The sequence below is a fragment of the Trachurus japonicus genome, chromosome 20 (assembly GCF_045865225.1).
Source record: "Trachurus japonicus isolate A0001 chromosome 20, Traja_1.0".
Lineage (NCBI taxonomy): Eukaryota > Metazoa > Chordata > Actinopteri > Carangiformes > Carangidae > Trachurus > Trachurus japonicus.
This window is the reverse complement of record NC_140926.1, coordinates 11562985-11580834: the sequence shown is the minus strand read 5'-3', so window position 1 is coordinate 11580834 and position 17850 is coordinate 11562985. Positions and strand designations below refer to the sequence as shown.

General features: G+C 42.8%; 2 protein-coding genes across 2 annotated transcripts; one reads left to right on the top strand and one right to left on the bottom strand.

Moving 5' to 3' along the window:
• Nucleotides 1-247: 247 nt before the first annotated feature.
• Nucleotides 248-12677, top strand: LOC146966488 (alanine aminotransferase 2-like). Its single transcript, XM_085763447.1, has 12 exons — nt 248-398; nt 489-679; nt 4627-4716; nt 5331-5439; nt 5613-5746; nt 7052-7295; nt 7428-7507; nt 7958-8094; nt 8820-8994; nt 10025-10180; nt 10267-10379; nt 11244-12677. The coding sequence occupies exons 2-12, from the start codon at nt 530-532 to the stop codon at nt 11332-11334; spliced, it is 1479 nt and encodes a 492-aa protein (XP_085619573.1). The 5' UTR covers nt 248-398; nt 489-529; the 3' UTR covers nt 11335-12677.
• Nucleotides 11984-17598, bottom strand: pdia4 (protein disulfide isomerase family A, member 4). The gene is made up of 10 exons (XM_085763446.1): nt 17294-17598; nt 16277-16460; nt 15889-16094; nt 15660-15798; nt 14683-14888; nt 14413-14571; nt 14094-14245; nt 13704-13860; nt 13301-13534; nt 11984-12672 (listed from the first exon to the last, which is right to left on the bottom strand). Exons 1-10 carry the CDS (start codon nt 17367-17369, stop codon nt 12260-12262), a joined length of 1926 nt encoding a protein of 641 aa, XP_085619572.1. The 5' UTR covers nt 17370-17598; the 3' UTR covers nt 11984-12259.
• Nucleotides 17599-17850: the final 252 nt, after the last annotated feature.

Sequence of the window (17850 nt, the reverse complement as noted above, 5' to 3'; positions counted from 1 at the left end):
TAGAAAGCAACTTCACATTTGGGGGTAAAACAAACCTTATTTCTCTCAGAGTCATTTAAAATAATTTAAAATGTAGTTACTCCACCACAGATATGTGCAGTGCCCTAAGTAAGTTGACACTTAAACTTAAAAAAAAAAAAAAAAAAACAGTTCATTTAACGCTTCCTCCCTCTGACGCAAAGCTCCTTTTGCATTGAAGTGCTGTTTTTCCGACGGCACTTAAAGGTGTCATCTGGCACGCCGAGGGCCAGCGCGAGGAGATCCAGCCAACCAGGAGCAGCAGCGGGCGAAGGCGGGGCGGTCGGGTGGGAATATGAACGCGGAGAGACACAACTGTCAGTCGGAGTAAACACAACGCGGCTGCAGCGACACACGACACCGACTTCCACCGCCAACCGGTAACAGCGAGCGCACTTCACTCACTACAGCTACGTTTACTACTGCACTGTGCTGCTGAGTGTATTTTTATAACTCTTTCTGTGTTTCAGATATCGAGGGGAAAACAGTGCGCGCTTCGCCGTGAGGAAAAATGTCCCAGCAGGCAATGAACGGGGTCCAGTCCCCCCGGGGCAAGGTGCTGACTCTGGATAACATGAACCCCAATGTGAAGCGGGTCGAGTACGCCGTCCGAGGCCCCATAGTGCAGCGAGCGGTGCAGATAGAGAAGGAGCTGAAAGAGGTAAAAAATAAAATAAGTGCAAAGATTTTTTTTTTTTTTTAAGTTCATATCGGAGCTCAGGAGGGAATTGCGTTGAGTTATGAAATCTTCAAGTCATATGTGAATGTTCTTAGGGACAGTTTCAAGTCCCGTTTTATGGTCAGTGTGTTTATCCAAGAAATCCCACATTATGAAATCAGATCATGTGTGTCTGGTGTCTGTGGTTGGAGATGAATGAATGGACAGTGGGAAAGCTGCACAGCTGTTGATCCGCTTCCACAGCTGGAATTTGACTCCCAACAGCCAACAGCCAGATACTTGTCACTTTTGCTTTTCTTCCTCTTCTCTGTCTCTTTTTTTTTTTTGCCAGCAGCTGATTCCACTGACAATTCAATGGAAATTATTATTTTTTAAATACAAAACACTGCAGCTCCAAAGAATATTAAAAATGCTTATTAATGGATTTGGCTCACACCAACTCCTATTGACTGAGCAAAAAGAAAAAGAAAAAACAGTGGTTTCCTTGCTCTGTTTCCTTGAGATATGGTAAGACATTTAAAAGAAAAAAGAGAGGGAGAGAGAGAGAGGAAGGAGAAGTGGGTTTCCTTGACAAAGAAAAAAAAAAGATGTTTTTTGTGGACGGCTTTTGCTGACTGAGTGTGGGGACAGGACACAGACAGTGGGTCAGCTTTTAAAAAAGTCCTTGCACGGCAGCTGCGGCGTATCTTTTATGTTCTGCTTCTGCACTGTGACGCAGAACAACTCAGATTACACCTCCGCCCGGGTGATGATAACAAACTCAGTGTGTAGATGTAACTATGGAGGAACATACAGGTTGTAGATTTTGATGCAAACTCCCCCCCACCCCCTCCTCCTGGAGTTACTCAGGCTTCTCCTCAGCTGACACCTAATGAGCTGTGGCGAGGGGGCAGTTGTAGCCGGCTCTGAGTGCTGTGGTTCCCTCCTCTTTGGCCCGAGGTGGCTGCAGGACTGCGAGAGTAGAGGAGAGGATGTGTATATTGTTGGATGGTTATTACATAAGAAGAGAGGGTACATTCTCTGTCCTCTTTTGTGTCTCTGGCTTTGCCCACCTCCCTCCTCCCCATGACAGACAGAGCGAGAGCGAGAGCGAGGAGGGGAGTTCATTGGATTGAGCTGCAGCTGTGAGGCCCAGCAGCGTCCGAGGCCTTTTGCTGCAAAAGGAGGTTCAATACAAGCAGCCCCAGTTCTGCTGAAAGCGCTTGAGTTCCTGGTAGTCCACTTGTTTGTCCTCCGCTTAAAACCCCAAACACAACCTTAATACTTGGCTGGATTAACTACAAATCTTGCTGTAATGCCATAACTCTTTTCTCAAACATTTATATATATATTTTTTATTTTTTTATATATTTATTTATCAGGTCAAATCCAAAGCTCAGAGAACAGGAGTTTGCTATTTGATAGTACTTTTTACTTGCAAAGAATGAAACATGAAGTTCTCTCTTTTTCTTTTTCTTTTACTTTCACCTGATAAAGCTGAGACACGTCATTTGCAGTAAATGCAAATGACCTCAAATGTGAACTCCAGCTCCAGGAGTTTTCTGCGAGGTCAGGAACAGTGTGTGTATGTGTATGTGTGTGTGTGTATGGCAACAGTTGCCCAGTCATCTGAGGGGGTTTTACTTCCTGTCAGATCTGTGAGTGGAACACTTTTACTGATGGCTCAGCAGATTTTATGCAAGTGTGTTTGTGCATGCGTTTGCTGGTGTGGCGATGATGATGACCCTTATAAATCCTTACACAGACATCTGGCATGACAGTGCCTGGGCTGCAGCAGTGAGCTAATTCAGGCTTCGATATCAGCTGCTGGCAAGTCTGCATTGTGTGTGACAATGAACAGGCGACACAGAAAGAGGTCAGAGAAAGAATCCACCTGTGTTTTTGGACTTTTACTTTGTATATCCTGCAACTGAGCTTCTTCTCTTTTAGGTTTCCTCTCACTGAGCAGCTTGGTAGTAACAGTATTGGGTTAGAAAGCTCACATGAGCTTGGTTATGGTTCAATTAGCATCAGTCAGAGATTGATTAGTACAGTTCCAGTTAGCTTGGACGACGTCTTAGAGGGGCCACGGTTTCAGATTACGTAAGAAGACTTAGTAAAATGTGAATTCAGGGCAGTTTATCAGGAGAGGCTCTATGCAGCCTGGTGACCCACAGGGTTTCTTGGCCAGGTTGACCGGTCCTGGCCTGTGTAATCAGTGCCTGGTGCTGACTGAGCAGGAGATCTCAGCGCTGAGCCGGGGAGGCGACTGGCTTCTCTCTTTTCCCAGAGAACAGCGGCCTCTTTGTTGCCGGAGAGCAGGCAGGGACGAGGACTGAAAAAGGAAACGTGCTGCGCCCATTTACATAGATTTCTAAACGAGTTCTCATCGGACTAAACGCTAACCTCGTAGGTCTCGGTCCTGTCGTCACGCGAGGACAGAAATGATAATATTGACTCGGTTAAAGGGAAAACTTTCCCAGTGACCTTGGAGGCTTTCCCCTGGTATTTTATCTTGTAAAACAAGCTGAATCATGTCAAGGATCATTGAAACCACAGGAGCCTTCAAGATATTTAGAAAGCTCCGACTGCTCAGGTTCTGTAAGGTTAAAGAAGTGTGGGAAAGAGAGAGAGAGAAGCGGCTAATTGTGCTGTATTCCTTTGGGGTTTCTTTCCTCTTCCAACCTCTCCAGAGTGGCAGGAAGGACAAGACTTGTGATAATTAGCTGGCCTGGGTAGTCATGTATAGCATAAAACCATTAAAGAGTCAACCTAAATTCAGTATGGGAAATGTTACGTAGGTTCAGGTGGCTGCACTAACACAACCTCAAACACACAAGGCAAGTTTCAGCAAAGAACCTCTCTGCTAAAAACAAGTTTCACAAGATGTTTCCTAGTGTAATTATCGTGTTTGAGTTCACAAATCCATTATCTATATTATAATGTTATTGGGCATCTATAGGCTTGTTAGTTTTGACTATTAATTATAAATGCACACAGCAATATGTCCCAAAAAAAAGTCCTTATGGGTATCTCTCTTTTATCTATTAAAACCTTGTCGCTCATCCATTGTCGCATTAGGTCGCTTAATAAACAGCAACAGGTGCAGCCAGCATGTTGTGCCCAACAAACAAACAGGCACCGAACCAGAGCTGGTAGGATCCAATTTAGTCAATGAGATCAGAATAAAGGGCGTGCTGATTTAATAGAGGGCAACAGTGAGTGGACTGAAGGAGTAAAATGGTTCAAATTAGGAAATGAGGGATAACATGAAACAATCCAAACTCGTTATTAAGCCAGCAGATCTGGAGTAATGCTGTGACCTCACAAACACTGAGGGGTTTGTGTTTCTGTAAGCTCCAGCAGCAGCAGCAGCAGTGTCATTACTGCTCCTGCTCCAAAGGCCAAACCAGGCTCCAGTCAGGGTCTCTGCAAAACAAAAGGGCGCTGAAGAGAGAAGATGCATGCATGGGTGTTCAGGGAACCACATGTGAATCCAAGTAGCTGTGATTTGTGATTAAATTTTACACGCTGAGCCATCGGGGGGTAACAACAAAAGATGTTAGACTGAAAGAGATTTCATTTCCCTGTGCTGGGGAAATGAAATGAAGCTTCACTAAGGCAAAGTGCTCCTCGCGGTGATAACCTCAGAGATTTGAAACGCAGGCGCTGAAAGAATGTCTGCGGCCCACGGCCAGGTTAGCACTGCAGGCTGCCGCAGGAGAATCCTGAACTCGTATGTTGTCTTCTTCGCACTTTTAGTCTGTTTTACACGTCCAGACACATCCTCTCTGTTGAAAAAGCCTGTGATTATCTGGAAGAATGAGAAGCTCACTCTTTCCTGTCACTTTTTTCCTCTGCCTCCATATTTTCTACACCTTCCTCTCACCTGAACCCAAACCCTGACCTGTGCAACTGACTCCCACTCTGATCTGTTTTTATCTCCACAGGGAGTCAAGAAACCTTTCACAGAAGTCATCAAGGCGAACATAGGCGATGCTCACGCCATGGGCCAGAAACCAATTACGTTTCTCAGACAGGTTGGTCCACTTTGTGCAGTTGTGACTCGAGTAATTGTGTGTAGGGAGTACTTAGGTGTGTGTGAAACTTGATTTACTACTTTTCCATGCACCGCTGGCCAAAAGATTTGGAATATTTTACAGCCTTTTTTTTAGGTTTACATGATTCACGAAGATAAAAACGATAATAAAATATCAGACTTTAGACACAAGAGATCACAATCTTTTTGTTGAACTAAATTGAGACACTTCCTTTGAACAGACTGAGGCTATGAGTCATCAACAAAAGCTTTTCTACCTTAAATTGTTAACCTCACCCCTTCGTACTATTTAAAGGGATAGTTCAGGTTTTTTTGGCATGGGCTTGTGTGAGTCAGTATGCACTGCTCAGGATCCGCTGCGAATAATGTACTGATTACCTCGCACAGCCCCACATCAAAAAAACCTTAACTATCACTTTTAGGGTTTTTCACTGGACTTGAACTGTTGAGATTTCAATAAATGCACACACACAAAAAAATCAGTGGGTGCTGTAAAAGTTTAGAACAGTAGTGTGTGTGTGCATGTGAATCCACTGGGTGTTTTGTTACTGTCAGATATGTTGTTGTGATTGATTTGTCCCCCTCCTCCCTCAGGTCTTGGCTCTGTGTTCCTACCCTGAGCTCCTGGAAGACAACAAGTTCCCAGAGGATGCCAAGAAAAGAGCGCGGCGTATTCTGGAGAGCTGCGGAGGTCACAGTATAGGTCAGACAACTCCCCCGTCGCTCCACCAACCACGTTCTCGCCTTTCTTTCCCCTGCCTTTCAGCAACATGCGTCACTAAGCGTATATAGTCCGATTCTGTACAAACACCGGGCTGATCAATGTAGCGTGGTCTGTGTCTGTGTGAATCAAAGTCCATTCTTCCTGTGTGCCAGGGGCCTACAGTGCCAGCCAGGGGATTGAGTGCGTTCGCCAGGATGTGGCACGATACATAGAGAAGAGAGATGGTGGAATTCCCTCCAACCCCGACAACATCTACCTCTCTACTGGGGCCAGTGATGCCATTGTGGTACGGGAGCTATACTTCTTCATAACAGACTTCCCAGAGCTGTTCCACAAGTTGTTTACCTTAATCCTGCAGAGATGACCCACTTTTAGTATAATTGACCCATGGATCTGTTTCATCTTGATTCAACTTCTGTTAATTATATACTCATATGCACTTTGCACATATGTACTTTGACTCCACCCACAGACCTTTGTCTCAGTCAATACAGCCTCCTCCTGTGGTTTTATGCAACCTAATCAGGCTACTGAATGACCTTAAGATACACTCAACTACTGCACTTAGGTTGTGTATTGTTGGTTTACTCTGCTGCCATGAAGTAGATCGTGTTACATGAAGTCTTCCAGCATCCACAGTATGTCAGTTTTGTCATGTGCAAAATGACCAGGGCTGGTTGCCTGTGCAGCCACATCCTGCCAATCCATGACTCAGTGTTTTCAACCTTGGGGTCCAGACCCCACGTGGGGTCGCCTGAAATTCAAATGGGGTCACCTGAAATGTCTAGTCTAAAAAAAGGTAACACATATTAGTGCTTATTTGTATGCATATAAGTAGCTTACTAGCTCCATATTAGTAATTATTAAGCACATATTAACACCTTATTCTACATAGCCTTATTCTACCTCTATTACACCATGAATTAAGATTGTTCCTGATATTAACTCCTAATTATCGCTTATTCATTGTAAATTAATGCATTAATGCTATACTAATTCAGAGTGATAAAGGAACAATTACTGTTCTTGTGCTACTGCCCCTGTACAAGGCCCCAATAACCCACTGGTTATTCACATCATCATTCAGAAACAACAGTGCATTAATTTACAATGAATAAGCCATAATTAGGAGTTAATATCAGGAAAAATCTTAATTCATGGTGTAATAGAGGTAGAATAAGGCTATGTAGAACAAGGTGTTAATACATGCTTAATAATTACTAATAAGGAGCTAATAAGCTACTTATATTCATATCAATAAGCACCTAGTTAATGGTGAATATGTGTTTCCTAATCTAAAGTGTTACCAAAAAAGTTACTCATAAAAATATTTTTTTAACTAATTATTATTCTTTAAAAAAAATATGATTAAAGACATCACACGTATTCTTAAACAACTGTATTCTATACTTTCACTTTCTTGAATATAAATCGAGTTCAAATAAAATATCTGAGCTGGCGCATCTTGATTAATTTGATGTGATGTCAAAATGGGGTCACGAGTCAAAAAAGGTTGGGAACCACTGCCATAACCATTTTCCAAAATAAAGGTTTTTGTTCCTCATATATCCCCTTCACCTTCTAATTCCAGACCATGCTGAAGCTGCTGGTGTGCGGCGAGGGTCAGAGTCGAACAGGAGTGATGATCTCCATCCCACAGTACCCTCTGTACTCGGCCGCCCTGGCCGACCTGGCCGCGGTGCAGATCAGTTACTACCTGGACGAGGACAAGTGCTGGAGTCTGGACGTGGCAGAGCTCAGGAGATCGCTGAATGAAGCCAGGAAGCACTGCAACCCCCGTGTCCTCTGCATTATCAACCCTGGAAACCCCACCGGTGTGTCTGGCGTTTTGTAGTTTCCAAATTAGACACAGCAGATATGGAGTTGATCCATTTTGTTATTGTTATCTTGGGTGGAAAATTCTTGTGCCGTTCAGTCATCACACTGTTGGTTGTTCTGTTTGGCAGGTCAGGTCCAGAGCAGGCAGTGCATTGAAGACGTGATCCGATTCGCTAAAGAGGAGCATCTCTTCCTTATGGCTGATGAAGTAATTCACAAATACCATTTCTTCTTTTCATATGTTTCACCCAGAATTTCTATCTGAAAAAACAAATAACAAGACACAGTTGCACATTTTCCTGCTAATATTTCAACCACCGCCTGTTAGTGCATTTAACAGTGGTTTACAAAATATAGAAACACCTCTAAATCTAGTGGTATCCAGAACAGCAGAAATAACAAATAAAGGCCAGACCTTCTATTAGATTAAAAAAAGTAAAGAGAAAATATGTACATACCGGTATTCCTTTCATAAAATGATAACAAGACATATACAGAAGCTAAATACAGTTCATCATTTGCTATATTTCTATTTCTGGCACTTAAATAATTCTTTTTTGTCAATTTTTCTAAAGGTACTTCCTATGTGTACTGATGTTTTTTTGTTTTTGATAATGATAATAATGATGTGTTGTTCACTGGGCTGTCTGTATTGTAGGTCTACCAGGATAACGTGTATGCAGAGGGCTGTAAATTTCACTCCTTTAAGAAGGTGTTGTTTGAGATGGGACCAGAGTACTCCAACACAGTGGAGATGGCCTCCTTCCACTCCACCTCCAAATGCTACATGGGAGAGTGAGTAACACACACACACACACACACACACACACACACAGGCCAGGCCAGTGTACGTGATATTAATCAGGTTTATTGCATTTATATTGAGAGGTCACCTGTGAAGTGAACAATAAAATTATTGGTGCCCTGCCACTGGTTTTTATGCATTGTCAACAAATTCCCAAAAATAAGTTGGATTTCATCCAGTTGCAGTTTATAATATTTACAAATTAACTTCCCAAGTAAATTATTAGTGTCGCTGAATTAACTTTTTACAGACTTTTTTTTTGTATGAAACTATGGTGGAGCAACACAGTGCCTTTTCAATGGAAACAACTTGCTGGGCCAAAGTAAACAACTAAATAACTAAAGAAACGCTGTTTAGAATGATGATGTTATCTCTCAGAGATTTTAGTATTAAGGGTTTATTTTTTTTTCAGCATATTTGAATAAAATGTGAAAAATACGGAGTCGAAGTATGAAAAAGTTAATTTGTAATAATTCTTTATGTAAACCTTTTAAAGGATTTAAAACATGTGCAGGAACCTCAGCTTAGAGGATGTTTGTTATGAAGGAATTCAACATGTTTGTTTGACCTTGATGATACAGTAACAGAAAATGTAAATGTTTGTTTACCAGAAAACTGCACAGGGCTCCTTTAAGTGACCTATTTGTTGCTGACGTGTCCATCAGCTGCGCTAAGATTGACTTTTGTGTTTGACTTTCCTTTGTTTGTCTGTCAGGTGTGGGTTCCGCGGCGGTTACATGGAGGTGATCAACATGGACCCAGACGTTAAGGTCCAGCTCACCAAACTGGTGTCGGTGCGTCTGTGTCCCCCCGTTCCTGGACAGGCTCTCCTGGACCTGGTGGTCAACCCCCCGCAGCCCGATGAGCCCTCCTACACCACATTTATGAAGGTCTGAGTAACACACAAGGCACAGCAGCGCACACAGCACACATCCTGGTAATGCTCTGAGTGCATGCAAACACAGAATTAACTTAAGTAAATACTTGTAAATACCACGCCATGTAATCTATGCACACAAAGGCTGCACTGAATGGGCTAAGGTTTCAAGTTCTTCCATGTCACTCAGTCAGTTGTGAAATCAGCTGTAACATGTCCATGCACATCATTTACAGATGATTTGCCTCTTCAACAGCAGAAAAATGTTCTATATAATCTATGTATTTATATATCTATGCATGAGGCTGTAATGTTGGTTTGTGCATTTCAGACCCACATGTAGGCAGAAGCATTATGCAGTGTATGGAAGCCATTAGGTCCACGGCTCCTTTGAGTCTCACTGTGGTGGTGTGTGGCTAACCCTGGAGGTTGGAAAAAAATATATATACATATATTTTCAGTGCAAATCTGCATTATGTGGATATAAAATTATAAATTAATTATTAGCACCTTCTTTACTTTAAAAGCCCATCTAGGGATGGACATTTGAAAGTAACTAAATGTTGCAGTGAGTGGTATTGATGTTTGCTAGATACACAACCTCCTATAGAAATAAACATTAAAGTAAAAGAAAAAGTAAAACATTAAGTGAATGAACATACACATCTACTCTCATGAAGTACTTTGCAAAGGATCTGATTACAGCCTATAGTCGCCACGGCGCCCAGTGAACACATCCCATTAACCTGGCCAATTAAAAGACATTAGACTGTCGCTCCAGCTGCAGCCTGTGAAAACACTGAACACAATAGAGGTTATATGGATGATTTACCAACGAGCTTTGTACAGTGGAGACTTTCTTGTTAACAACCTGGTGATAAAGTGGTAAAAGCTGATGATCATTAACTTGTAGAGGAGGTGCTGCCTCAGCAGAGAGACCGACAGTGTTGAGGGACACTGTTTTTTTTCTGCACATTGTCGCAGGTTTGATTTCATGTTTTCATGCATCACTGATAGTTTTACTGTTTTACCTCCCCCTCCAGGAGCGGACAGCGGTGTTGGCGGCTTTAGCAGAGAAGGCCAGGCTAACAGAGGAGGGCTTCAACACAGTACCTGGGATCACATGTAACCCGGTCCAGGGGGCCATGTACACCTTCCCTCGCATCACTCTACCTCAGAAGGCCATTGACAAAGCCAAGGTCTGCTCTACACACACCCTGCATCGTCATTTATTCAAATATTTAGATAGATAATAACACGCACTGACAAATGTGTATCTCCACAGGAGGAAGGCCAGGTCCCAGACATGTTCTACTGTATGAAGCTGCTGGAGGAGGAGGGGATCTGTCTGGTCCCTGGAAGTGGCTTCGGTCAGAGAGAGGGAACTTTCCACTTCAGGTTAGTGCCTCACTACAACACACACAAAGATGCTACAAATTCAGAAAACATCTCCATCATTTTGATAATGCATGTGCTGCAAAAAACACAACACAACAGACGTGTTTCCAGGGACAAAAAAGTGGTGGACCCAGCTGGGGGGTGCAGCATGTTTCACAATTACAGAATTTGCAATAATATCAATATTGATGTTATAATATACCAAAAAAAAAAAAAAAAAACACTGTCACTTTTTGTTTCCCCAGAAACTCCTCTGTTGGGTTATGGGTTTTGCAACACATGTCAAATTGATGGAATTGATGTATTTATGTATTTGCATGTGTTTTCTTAGCATTGCAGCGTGTTGAGCTCTGAGGTACAAACTGTGTTTCTATATCCTAAATATCCTGAAACAGGATGTCACCTCACAACAGAAGTGATTGAATAAAGGTTTCTTATTTACAGTGACTCAACAATTCAAACCAAGACCAAGCACTTGGCATCAGAGGAAAAGCATGAACAGCATGCAATAATAAGAATTGTTATTATGACAGCAGCAGCAAGTAAAAGCAATAATAATGTTAATGGCGACTGTAATACTCCTACTGATGTAGGAATAATGAAACAGCAGTAGTTATTATTAATCATGGTGAATTTAGCAGCAGGTGTTTAGTGGTTTTGCAGATGTAGATCCAGACTCTAAAACTGTGGAGGTGAGAGAAGCTGCAGAGGGTAACAGAAGGAGAAAAAGAGGAAAAGGGTAGGAGGGAAAGAAGAAGATAAAGAACAAGTAGGGGGGGAGAGAGCTACACAGTCTGGGTCCTCATGTGCTTGAGGGGAGAAAACAAGTTAGAGTGATTTAACCCACGTCCCTCCTCTGTTCAGGATGACCATCCTGCCTCCCACCGAGAAGCTGAAGATTGTGCTGCAGAAAATTCGGGACTTCCACCTGCGGTTCACGAAACAGTTCTCCTAAGAGTTCTCCACCCCGAGCTACATCTCAAGAACCAACTCACTCAGTGCCAGTATGTTCAAGTGCCTTCACGTGGGAACGAGCCCTCACCTCAGAGCTGTGGTCTCCTCACCAGACCAGATCTTTCACATTTCTTCAGTGTTGTGCAGCAGCGAGGAACCATGAACATTTTCCTTTTAGATAACTAGTACAAACATGTGCACTGTTCATATTATGTACATACATACAGCCTGTGAAGATGTAGTCATGTGTCAGTGCATGCTGCACTTTCCCAAAGTATAACCCGGCCATGTTTGTGATGTGAAGATGATTTTAGATGTTGGTATCTATGTAGATGTGTTCGATAATTCAGATGTTCTCGTCACAGACACTGCGACAGGTGCATCTTGCTCCTGCCAAGACTTTTAACAGCCAAATTAGTTTAAAAATGATCATGTTAATAACATGTTAGGTGACTTGATGAACCTGACTGACTGTAGAGGATGCACCAAGTACTGCCCGTCTCCGAGAGCATACCTTTGTATTACTAATGTTTAAATTGTTCATAAATGTGATTAAAACACTTGAATTTCTAAAAAAAAAAAAAACAAACACTTGTTCTCGAGCATTTTACAGTTTGACTTGCAGTGATTGACAGTAACAAAAGAGTCGCTTTCCAGTGTCGGCGGACAGAGCTGCCGTCATTTTGAGTTTTATTTAAAAAGACGTAAATCCTCAACAGTGCTTACATGCTTTTTAGAAACAGAAGAAGGCTGAATCTCTTCAAATGAACAGAAACTAAAAGGATGATTGAACACGGTAATCATCACTCAACTCAGTAACACCGTTTATAACGCCACTGCGTTCCCTTCACCTTCCCCGGACGCCTCCGTCCGCGTCTCCGCCCCGAGAGCGGTAAGTGTTCTTAGCTACTGGTGAAGAGACGTTTTCAAAGTTCATCTCTCTTCTGTAGTTTTGTGGCATGTTTCTCTATGAACTTACTGAATCCGTCTACTGTTCTGTCTCCGCCTTCAAATTTGACCGGGTGCTGCTTGCTGTTGCTGGGAGCAAAGTATATTGTGGGGAAGCCCTCCACCTTGTAGCTCTCGTTTGGCACGTCGTTGGCTGTGGCGTCCATCTTGGCGATCACCAGGTTCTTCTCCCCTTTGTACTTTTTGCCCAGAGCCAAAAAGTCAGGCTCCAGTTTCTTACAGTGGCCACACCAGGGAGCGTAGAACTCGATCAGGACGTCCTTCTGGGTATCCATGACGATGTCGTCGAAGGTTTTTCCGACAACGACCTTAACTGGTCCCTTGTTGTTCTTTGGCACGGGCTGGGACTTGACGATGGCTTTGAGCTTTCCTGTAGAGATGGGAAAGAAGTAGAAAACGTTTTAATACGTGATAGAAATAGCAGCTAATCAAATCTGGAGTTGTGTGTTTTCATCATATAGTGGAATATTTATCTACTGCTGCGTAAACTCACTTGTCTGAAAACCTTGAAATGATCTGATTAATTTAAAAGTGAAACACTACAAGAAAAAACAGAATCTTTCTCAGTCCTAACCAGAGAAAACATGTATTCATTTATTTCTTCAAAACCTCTGCATTCCTCCTACACTGATACATACTAATTAGTCTGCAATTTACAAACAGTTATAAATGTTTAACCTTTTATTAATAATCTCATGAAATGAAACATCTATTAAACACACTCATTAGCCACAACTTAGCATGTCTAGATCATTGTAGGTAGGAGTGAACATACATGTTTCATCATTTAATTACACTTACTATATGATCTTATGTAACACTGACAGTGACATTACCTAAATAACTGGTTTGTAATTACTGTGATACTTGGGTTATCATTAAAACACATTACAGATGATCTTATCAAGAGTTAAACAGTCATTATAAATTACATGCTAAGTTGTATCATTGTAGGACGAACAAAGTGTAACCAAAAGAAAAACACAGTAAACACTCACCTTTCTTAAAAGCCTTCACAAAGTCATGCAGCACCTCCGAGTCAAACTCCTCGGGCTCCATTGCGAACTTCTTGCCTCCGTCTGCCAGAATGGCCACATTGACTTCCTCTCCGCTCTCACTCAGGCCCAGGCTCTTCAGCTCCTCAGCGTAGTCTTCCTCATCAGCGATGGCAAACATGTACTCTGGGAAGTCTTTGGCCACCTCGAGCACCTTGGACCTCCAGAACTGTGTGGCTGGAGATGAATTAGGAATGAAATAAACAGATTTGCATCTACAGGATATATGAGTTGGTAAAATCAAGAACTTCAAAACAAAACTAGTATTATTAAACAATGTTGGATTTCAGTTATCTACATTTTAAACAATTAACATCTGAACTAAACAGCATTTTAACAAACTCACCTTTCCTGTAGTCGAAGCTGAAATCGACTCCATAATACACGACCACCAGGGGTCGTTTTGTGTAGCGCTTGGCGTCATTGCTTGGTTTCCTGTGACCCACCAGAGGAGTCACGTGCTTCTTGAAGAACTCCTGTACTTCTGACACTGGCGTAGAGTCCTGTGCAGCAGGAAAAAAAAGAAGAAAGACTGAGAGTTCAAATTTGATTTTAACTCAAGATCAGTTTCAGAGTTGGGTGATGCAAAGATATCTCTTTTGCTGTGACTGTTCATTGTGGCACTGACATTCAAACTGAAAGAAAACCAGTCACAGTTTCATATCCAACGAAACCATTTCAAATTCAACCAGAGAAATGAAACAAATAAATAAATAAATTGTAAAACTGACTGTACCTTGACTGCCAGTGTGTGTGATGCTGGCTCGTACTTGGAGCGGAACTTCTCAGGGTGAACGATGACGACCTGACCGGGTGACGCCTTCAGCAGTTTGTTCACTTCAGAGCTGAAGGAGTGACGGAAGGAGAAGTCTTCCCTCAGAGCGTGACCTGCCAGACAGAGCAGCAGCACAGGTCAGTCTAAGTTTTGAGAGGGTTGTCATTTGCAGATACTGTATGAAATATATCCTGAACTATTTTTTATATAATTCACTGAATCATTACAAAATAACAGTAACAATATGTTTTTCTAACCAGGTCGTGGTGGAACTACTCACAAGCCTCGATGTAGATCTCATAGGCTGCGTCCTCTTCGCTGGAGAACACACCGACGATGACGGCGTCGTCTCCATCCTTGATGAGCTCCTGCACCTGTTTTGCTGCCTGCACCTGTTTGGAGGGAGGTCCTGCCTGCTCGCCCATGTAGTCAACAATGCCTGCGCAGAAAGTGAGAGAGGTGGGTCATAGCTAATCAAGAAATAAATAAGTAAAACGTCCAGATCTACATGATAACCTTGGCGTGCATGGAAAACAGTCCAGATACCTACCATACTTCTCTCTGGGTCCGTTGTAGTCAAACATCTTTCCCTTCCTGAAGATCTTGAGGGTGGGGTAGCCTGTGACTTCAAAGCGTGTGGCGATCTCGTTCTCCACAGTGGCGTCAACCTTGGCCAGAGGAATGGGAGGAGTGCGCTGGCTCAGCTCCTTGGCTGCCTTCTCGTACTCTGGAGCCAAACGCTTACAGTGTCCGCACCTGGAGGTCGGTTATAACAGACGAAAACAATAAGGAAGGTTTCATTCGCCATAAAGCAACACTATGTAGTTTCTCTGCCTTAAAATAATGTTTCTAAACTCATTTAAATGGTAGAAAAATGGTTAATAGGATGAATCGTGCTGTTGCTGCAGCCTGAGCGGGGTTGCGCCAAATTGTTGAAGGTGCCAGATTCTGCTGCAGCATCAAATACACAATCCAACAACTCCAAAATGCTCTCGTGGACAAGTTGTGACCTGCACATTCACCACGCTACGAGATAATAATAGAATGTCACGAGACAGAGTTGTTTTCGAGACTGCTTGCCTAAAAACTTCCCCCGACGGGAACGCGCATCAGCAGTTTTGCATGAATTTACCTCAAAAACAACTGTCTGGTAACATTCTGTTATCATCTCATAGCGTGGTGAATGTGCAGGTTACAACTTGTCCACGAGAGCGTTTTGGAGTTGTTGGATTGTGTATTTGATGAGTTTGATGAGGGAAACCAAGAAATCCCATTAGCCTCCATAGCGTAGCTCTGAGCAGCTCACGGCTCTGCTCCGCCGTTCTAAAAATAGCTCGCACCGACAAATAAAAGGTAACGAACCTACTGCTATGACTATAGGGATTATGGGCCAATTTGCCAAAATGTTGACCTATCCCTTTAAGGTCGAAAACAATACAGTGTTGCTTTAAAATCTGCTGTTTAAAAAAAAATCCACCGTGGATGTGTGTGTGTGTGTGTGTGTGTGTGTCTGTCAATCTGACTGACCAGGGGGCGTAGAACTCCACCAGGATGATGTCTGCATTGTTCACAGTTTCATCGAAGTTGTCTTTGGTCAGCACCAGCGTGGCCTCAGGAGGGGGCTTCCAGTCAGGCTGAGCCACCTCCTTCACACGATCCACAATAGCTGCAACATTTCATCACCTCCATTATTATACTGGTCATTTTTCATTTAAAGAACGAGTGTCTGTGTTTAAACTGAATGAACCATCTCTACCGTTCTGCGTCCTGTCTCCATCGTAGTCCACCGGCTCCCCATTTTTAACGATCTTGATGGTGGGATAGCCCGACACTTCGAATCTGCCCGCCAACTCGCTGGCTATGGTTGCATCCACTTTGGCCACAGGTACGGGAGGATCGTTCTCCTTGAGTGCCTGAGCAATTTTTTCATACTCAGGGGCAAACTGTTTGCAATGACCACACCTAAGAAGATAAACAAAAGAACACAGATGTTTGTTTTTTCAGTTTGCTGGGATGTGAGAGTAAAAAAAAAAGTCACACTGTGTAGACTTTCTCAGTTTCTTTTTCTCCTCTGCAAATGTTTAAGTCTCAACACGCTTTGACTGTAACTATGTTTATAATAAACAGTGAAATATCAAACTTACCATGGAGCGTAAAACTCTATTAAAACTGTGTCTTTCCCCTCCATGAAGGTGTCATAGTTGTTGTCGTTGAGAATCAACACCCCGTTCTCTTCTTTCACCTCTGTGTCATCATCATCCTCATCATCCTCATCCTCCTCATCGTCACTGTCCAGTTCATCGCCTTCCTCCTTCTCCCCTGTGACATCTGATGCCAAACAACACAGGTTGATTTACAGGAAGGGTAAAAGCTTGGACAGTGTGTACATACAGTGACATGCAAAAGTTTGGACAGCCCTGGTCAAAATTTCTGTTAATATGAACAGGTACAGCAAGCAAGTGGACAATGCAATGATCTCCAAAAGACATAACGTTAAACATGAAACACTCTTTTGCAATATTTTAAGCCATATCAGTGTTTTATCTTTGTTTTCTAGCCTGCAAAAGAATGGGAAACTCAGGAGACTTGGGCTCTCAAGATAACTTTGACCAAGGTATCAGACTAGCTTTAGACACGCTGTGATAGTTTCCAAAGTGGGTGGCTACTAGGTAGCCTACTAACTATGCAGGGTGGCCAACACTTTGCTTTTCTGTCATTTTGAAAATGTAAAAGACGAAAATGAATATATATATATTGTTTAAAATGTAAAGGCAATGTGTCATCTGTAACTTTATGCCTCTTGGATATCATTTAATCTTCCACATGCGTAACTGTTCACGCCACTGTATCAGTTATTAGCAAAAAGCTGAGGAACACTGTCACAATGTTGCTGCTTGATAAAGTTTTAATTGAAACAATTATTGAGAATGAGCCTACGGTAATCCTAATGTAATGCTAACACACAGAGGAGCCAGGTAACTGTAACTATGGTAATTATTCTTGTGAGGAGGCAGTTGTGTTGACATTAGCCGACCCGTGCTGTTAGCCAGCATGCTAACAGGAAAAACCACACACACACACACAGCAGCTTTATCTGACGTTAACTGACTTGTCCCGCTGTAATAATCACGCAGAGACGTGAAATGTCTCCCACTACTCACCATCGTCACATCTGCTGACAGCTGCGAAGTGTGCAACGCCGAGCAACACAATCAACAACAGGGCAATCTTCCTCATTGTCCCCGCCGGGTGGTGGTGGTGATGATGATGCGGCTCCGTGTCAAAAAGACCTGGCTAATTAACTTAGCTAATAACGCTGATGAATGTCATCAAAAAAACACTGTCTGCTAGCTACACAGACCCCCCACGGATCAATACTGATGAGTGGCTGTGGAAGCTGGTTTCATACAAACTATAAATCACTCTTGAAATCACGCACGCCGCCTCCTCCGTCTGGAAGTTGTCTGACTTGCCACGTTGTGATTGGCTCCCATCGTCGGCCGTCGACCAATCACAAGTCGCCACTCAATTCCTCAAGCCCGAGACGTTGAAGGATGCGATTGGATGTTTGTTTCCCTCTATGACCTGCTGCTGCGGGCTGCAGGACTGGATCCATAAGGGACAACGACTAGAGTTAGGGACAGGTCTGACAACTCTGAATGTATTTATTACATCAGTATGTCACTTTTTGAACATTAAACAATGAATATTTAGAGAA

What these genes read in the sequence shown, in the direction of transcription:
- LOC146966488 (XM_085763447.1), top strand. Translation starts at nt 530, where the DNA reads ATGTCCCAGCAGGCAATGAACGGGGTCCAGTCCCCCCGGGGCAAGGTG. An exon ending in CTGCGGAGGTCACAGTATAG is followed by an intron (nt 5,440 to 5,612) that starts GTCAGACAACTC and finishes CCTGTGTGCCAG; the next exon opens with GGGCCTACAGTGCCAGCCAG. An exon ending in AGGCCATTGACAAAGCCAAG is followed by an intron (nt 10,181 to 10,266) that starts GTCTGCTCTACA and finishes GTATCTCCACAG; the next exon opens with GAGGAAGGCCAGGTCCCAGA.
- pdia4 (XM_085763446.1), bottom strand. Translation starts at nt 17,369, where the DNA reads ATGAGGAAGATTGCCCTGTTGTTGATTGTGTTGCTCGGCGTTGCACAC. An exon ending in TGGAGACAGGACGCAGAACG is followed by an intron (nt 15,799 to 15,888) that starts GTAGAGATGGTT and finishes GAAATGTTGCAG; the next exon opens with CTATTGTGGATCGTGTGAAG. An exon ending in GTGGAGTTCTACGCCCCCTG is followed by an intron (nt 14,889 to 15,659) that starts GTCAGTCAGATT and finishes ACCGACCTCCAG; the next exon opens with GTGCGGACACTGTAAGCGTT.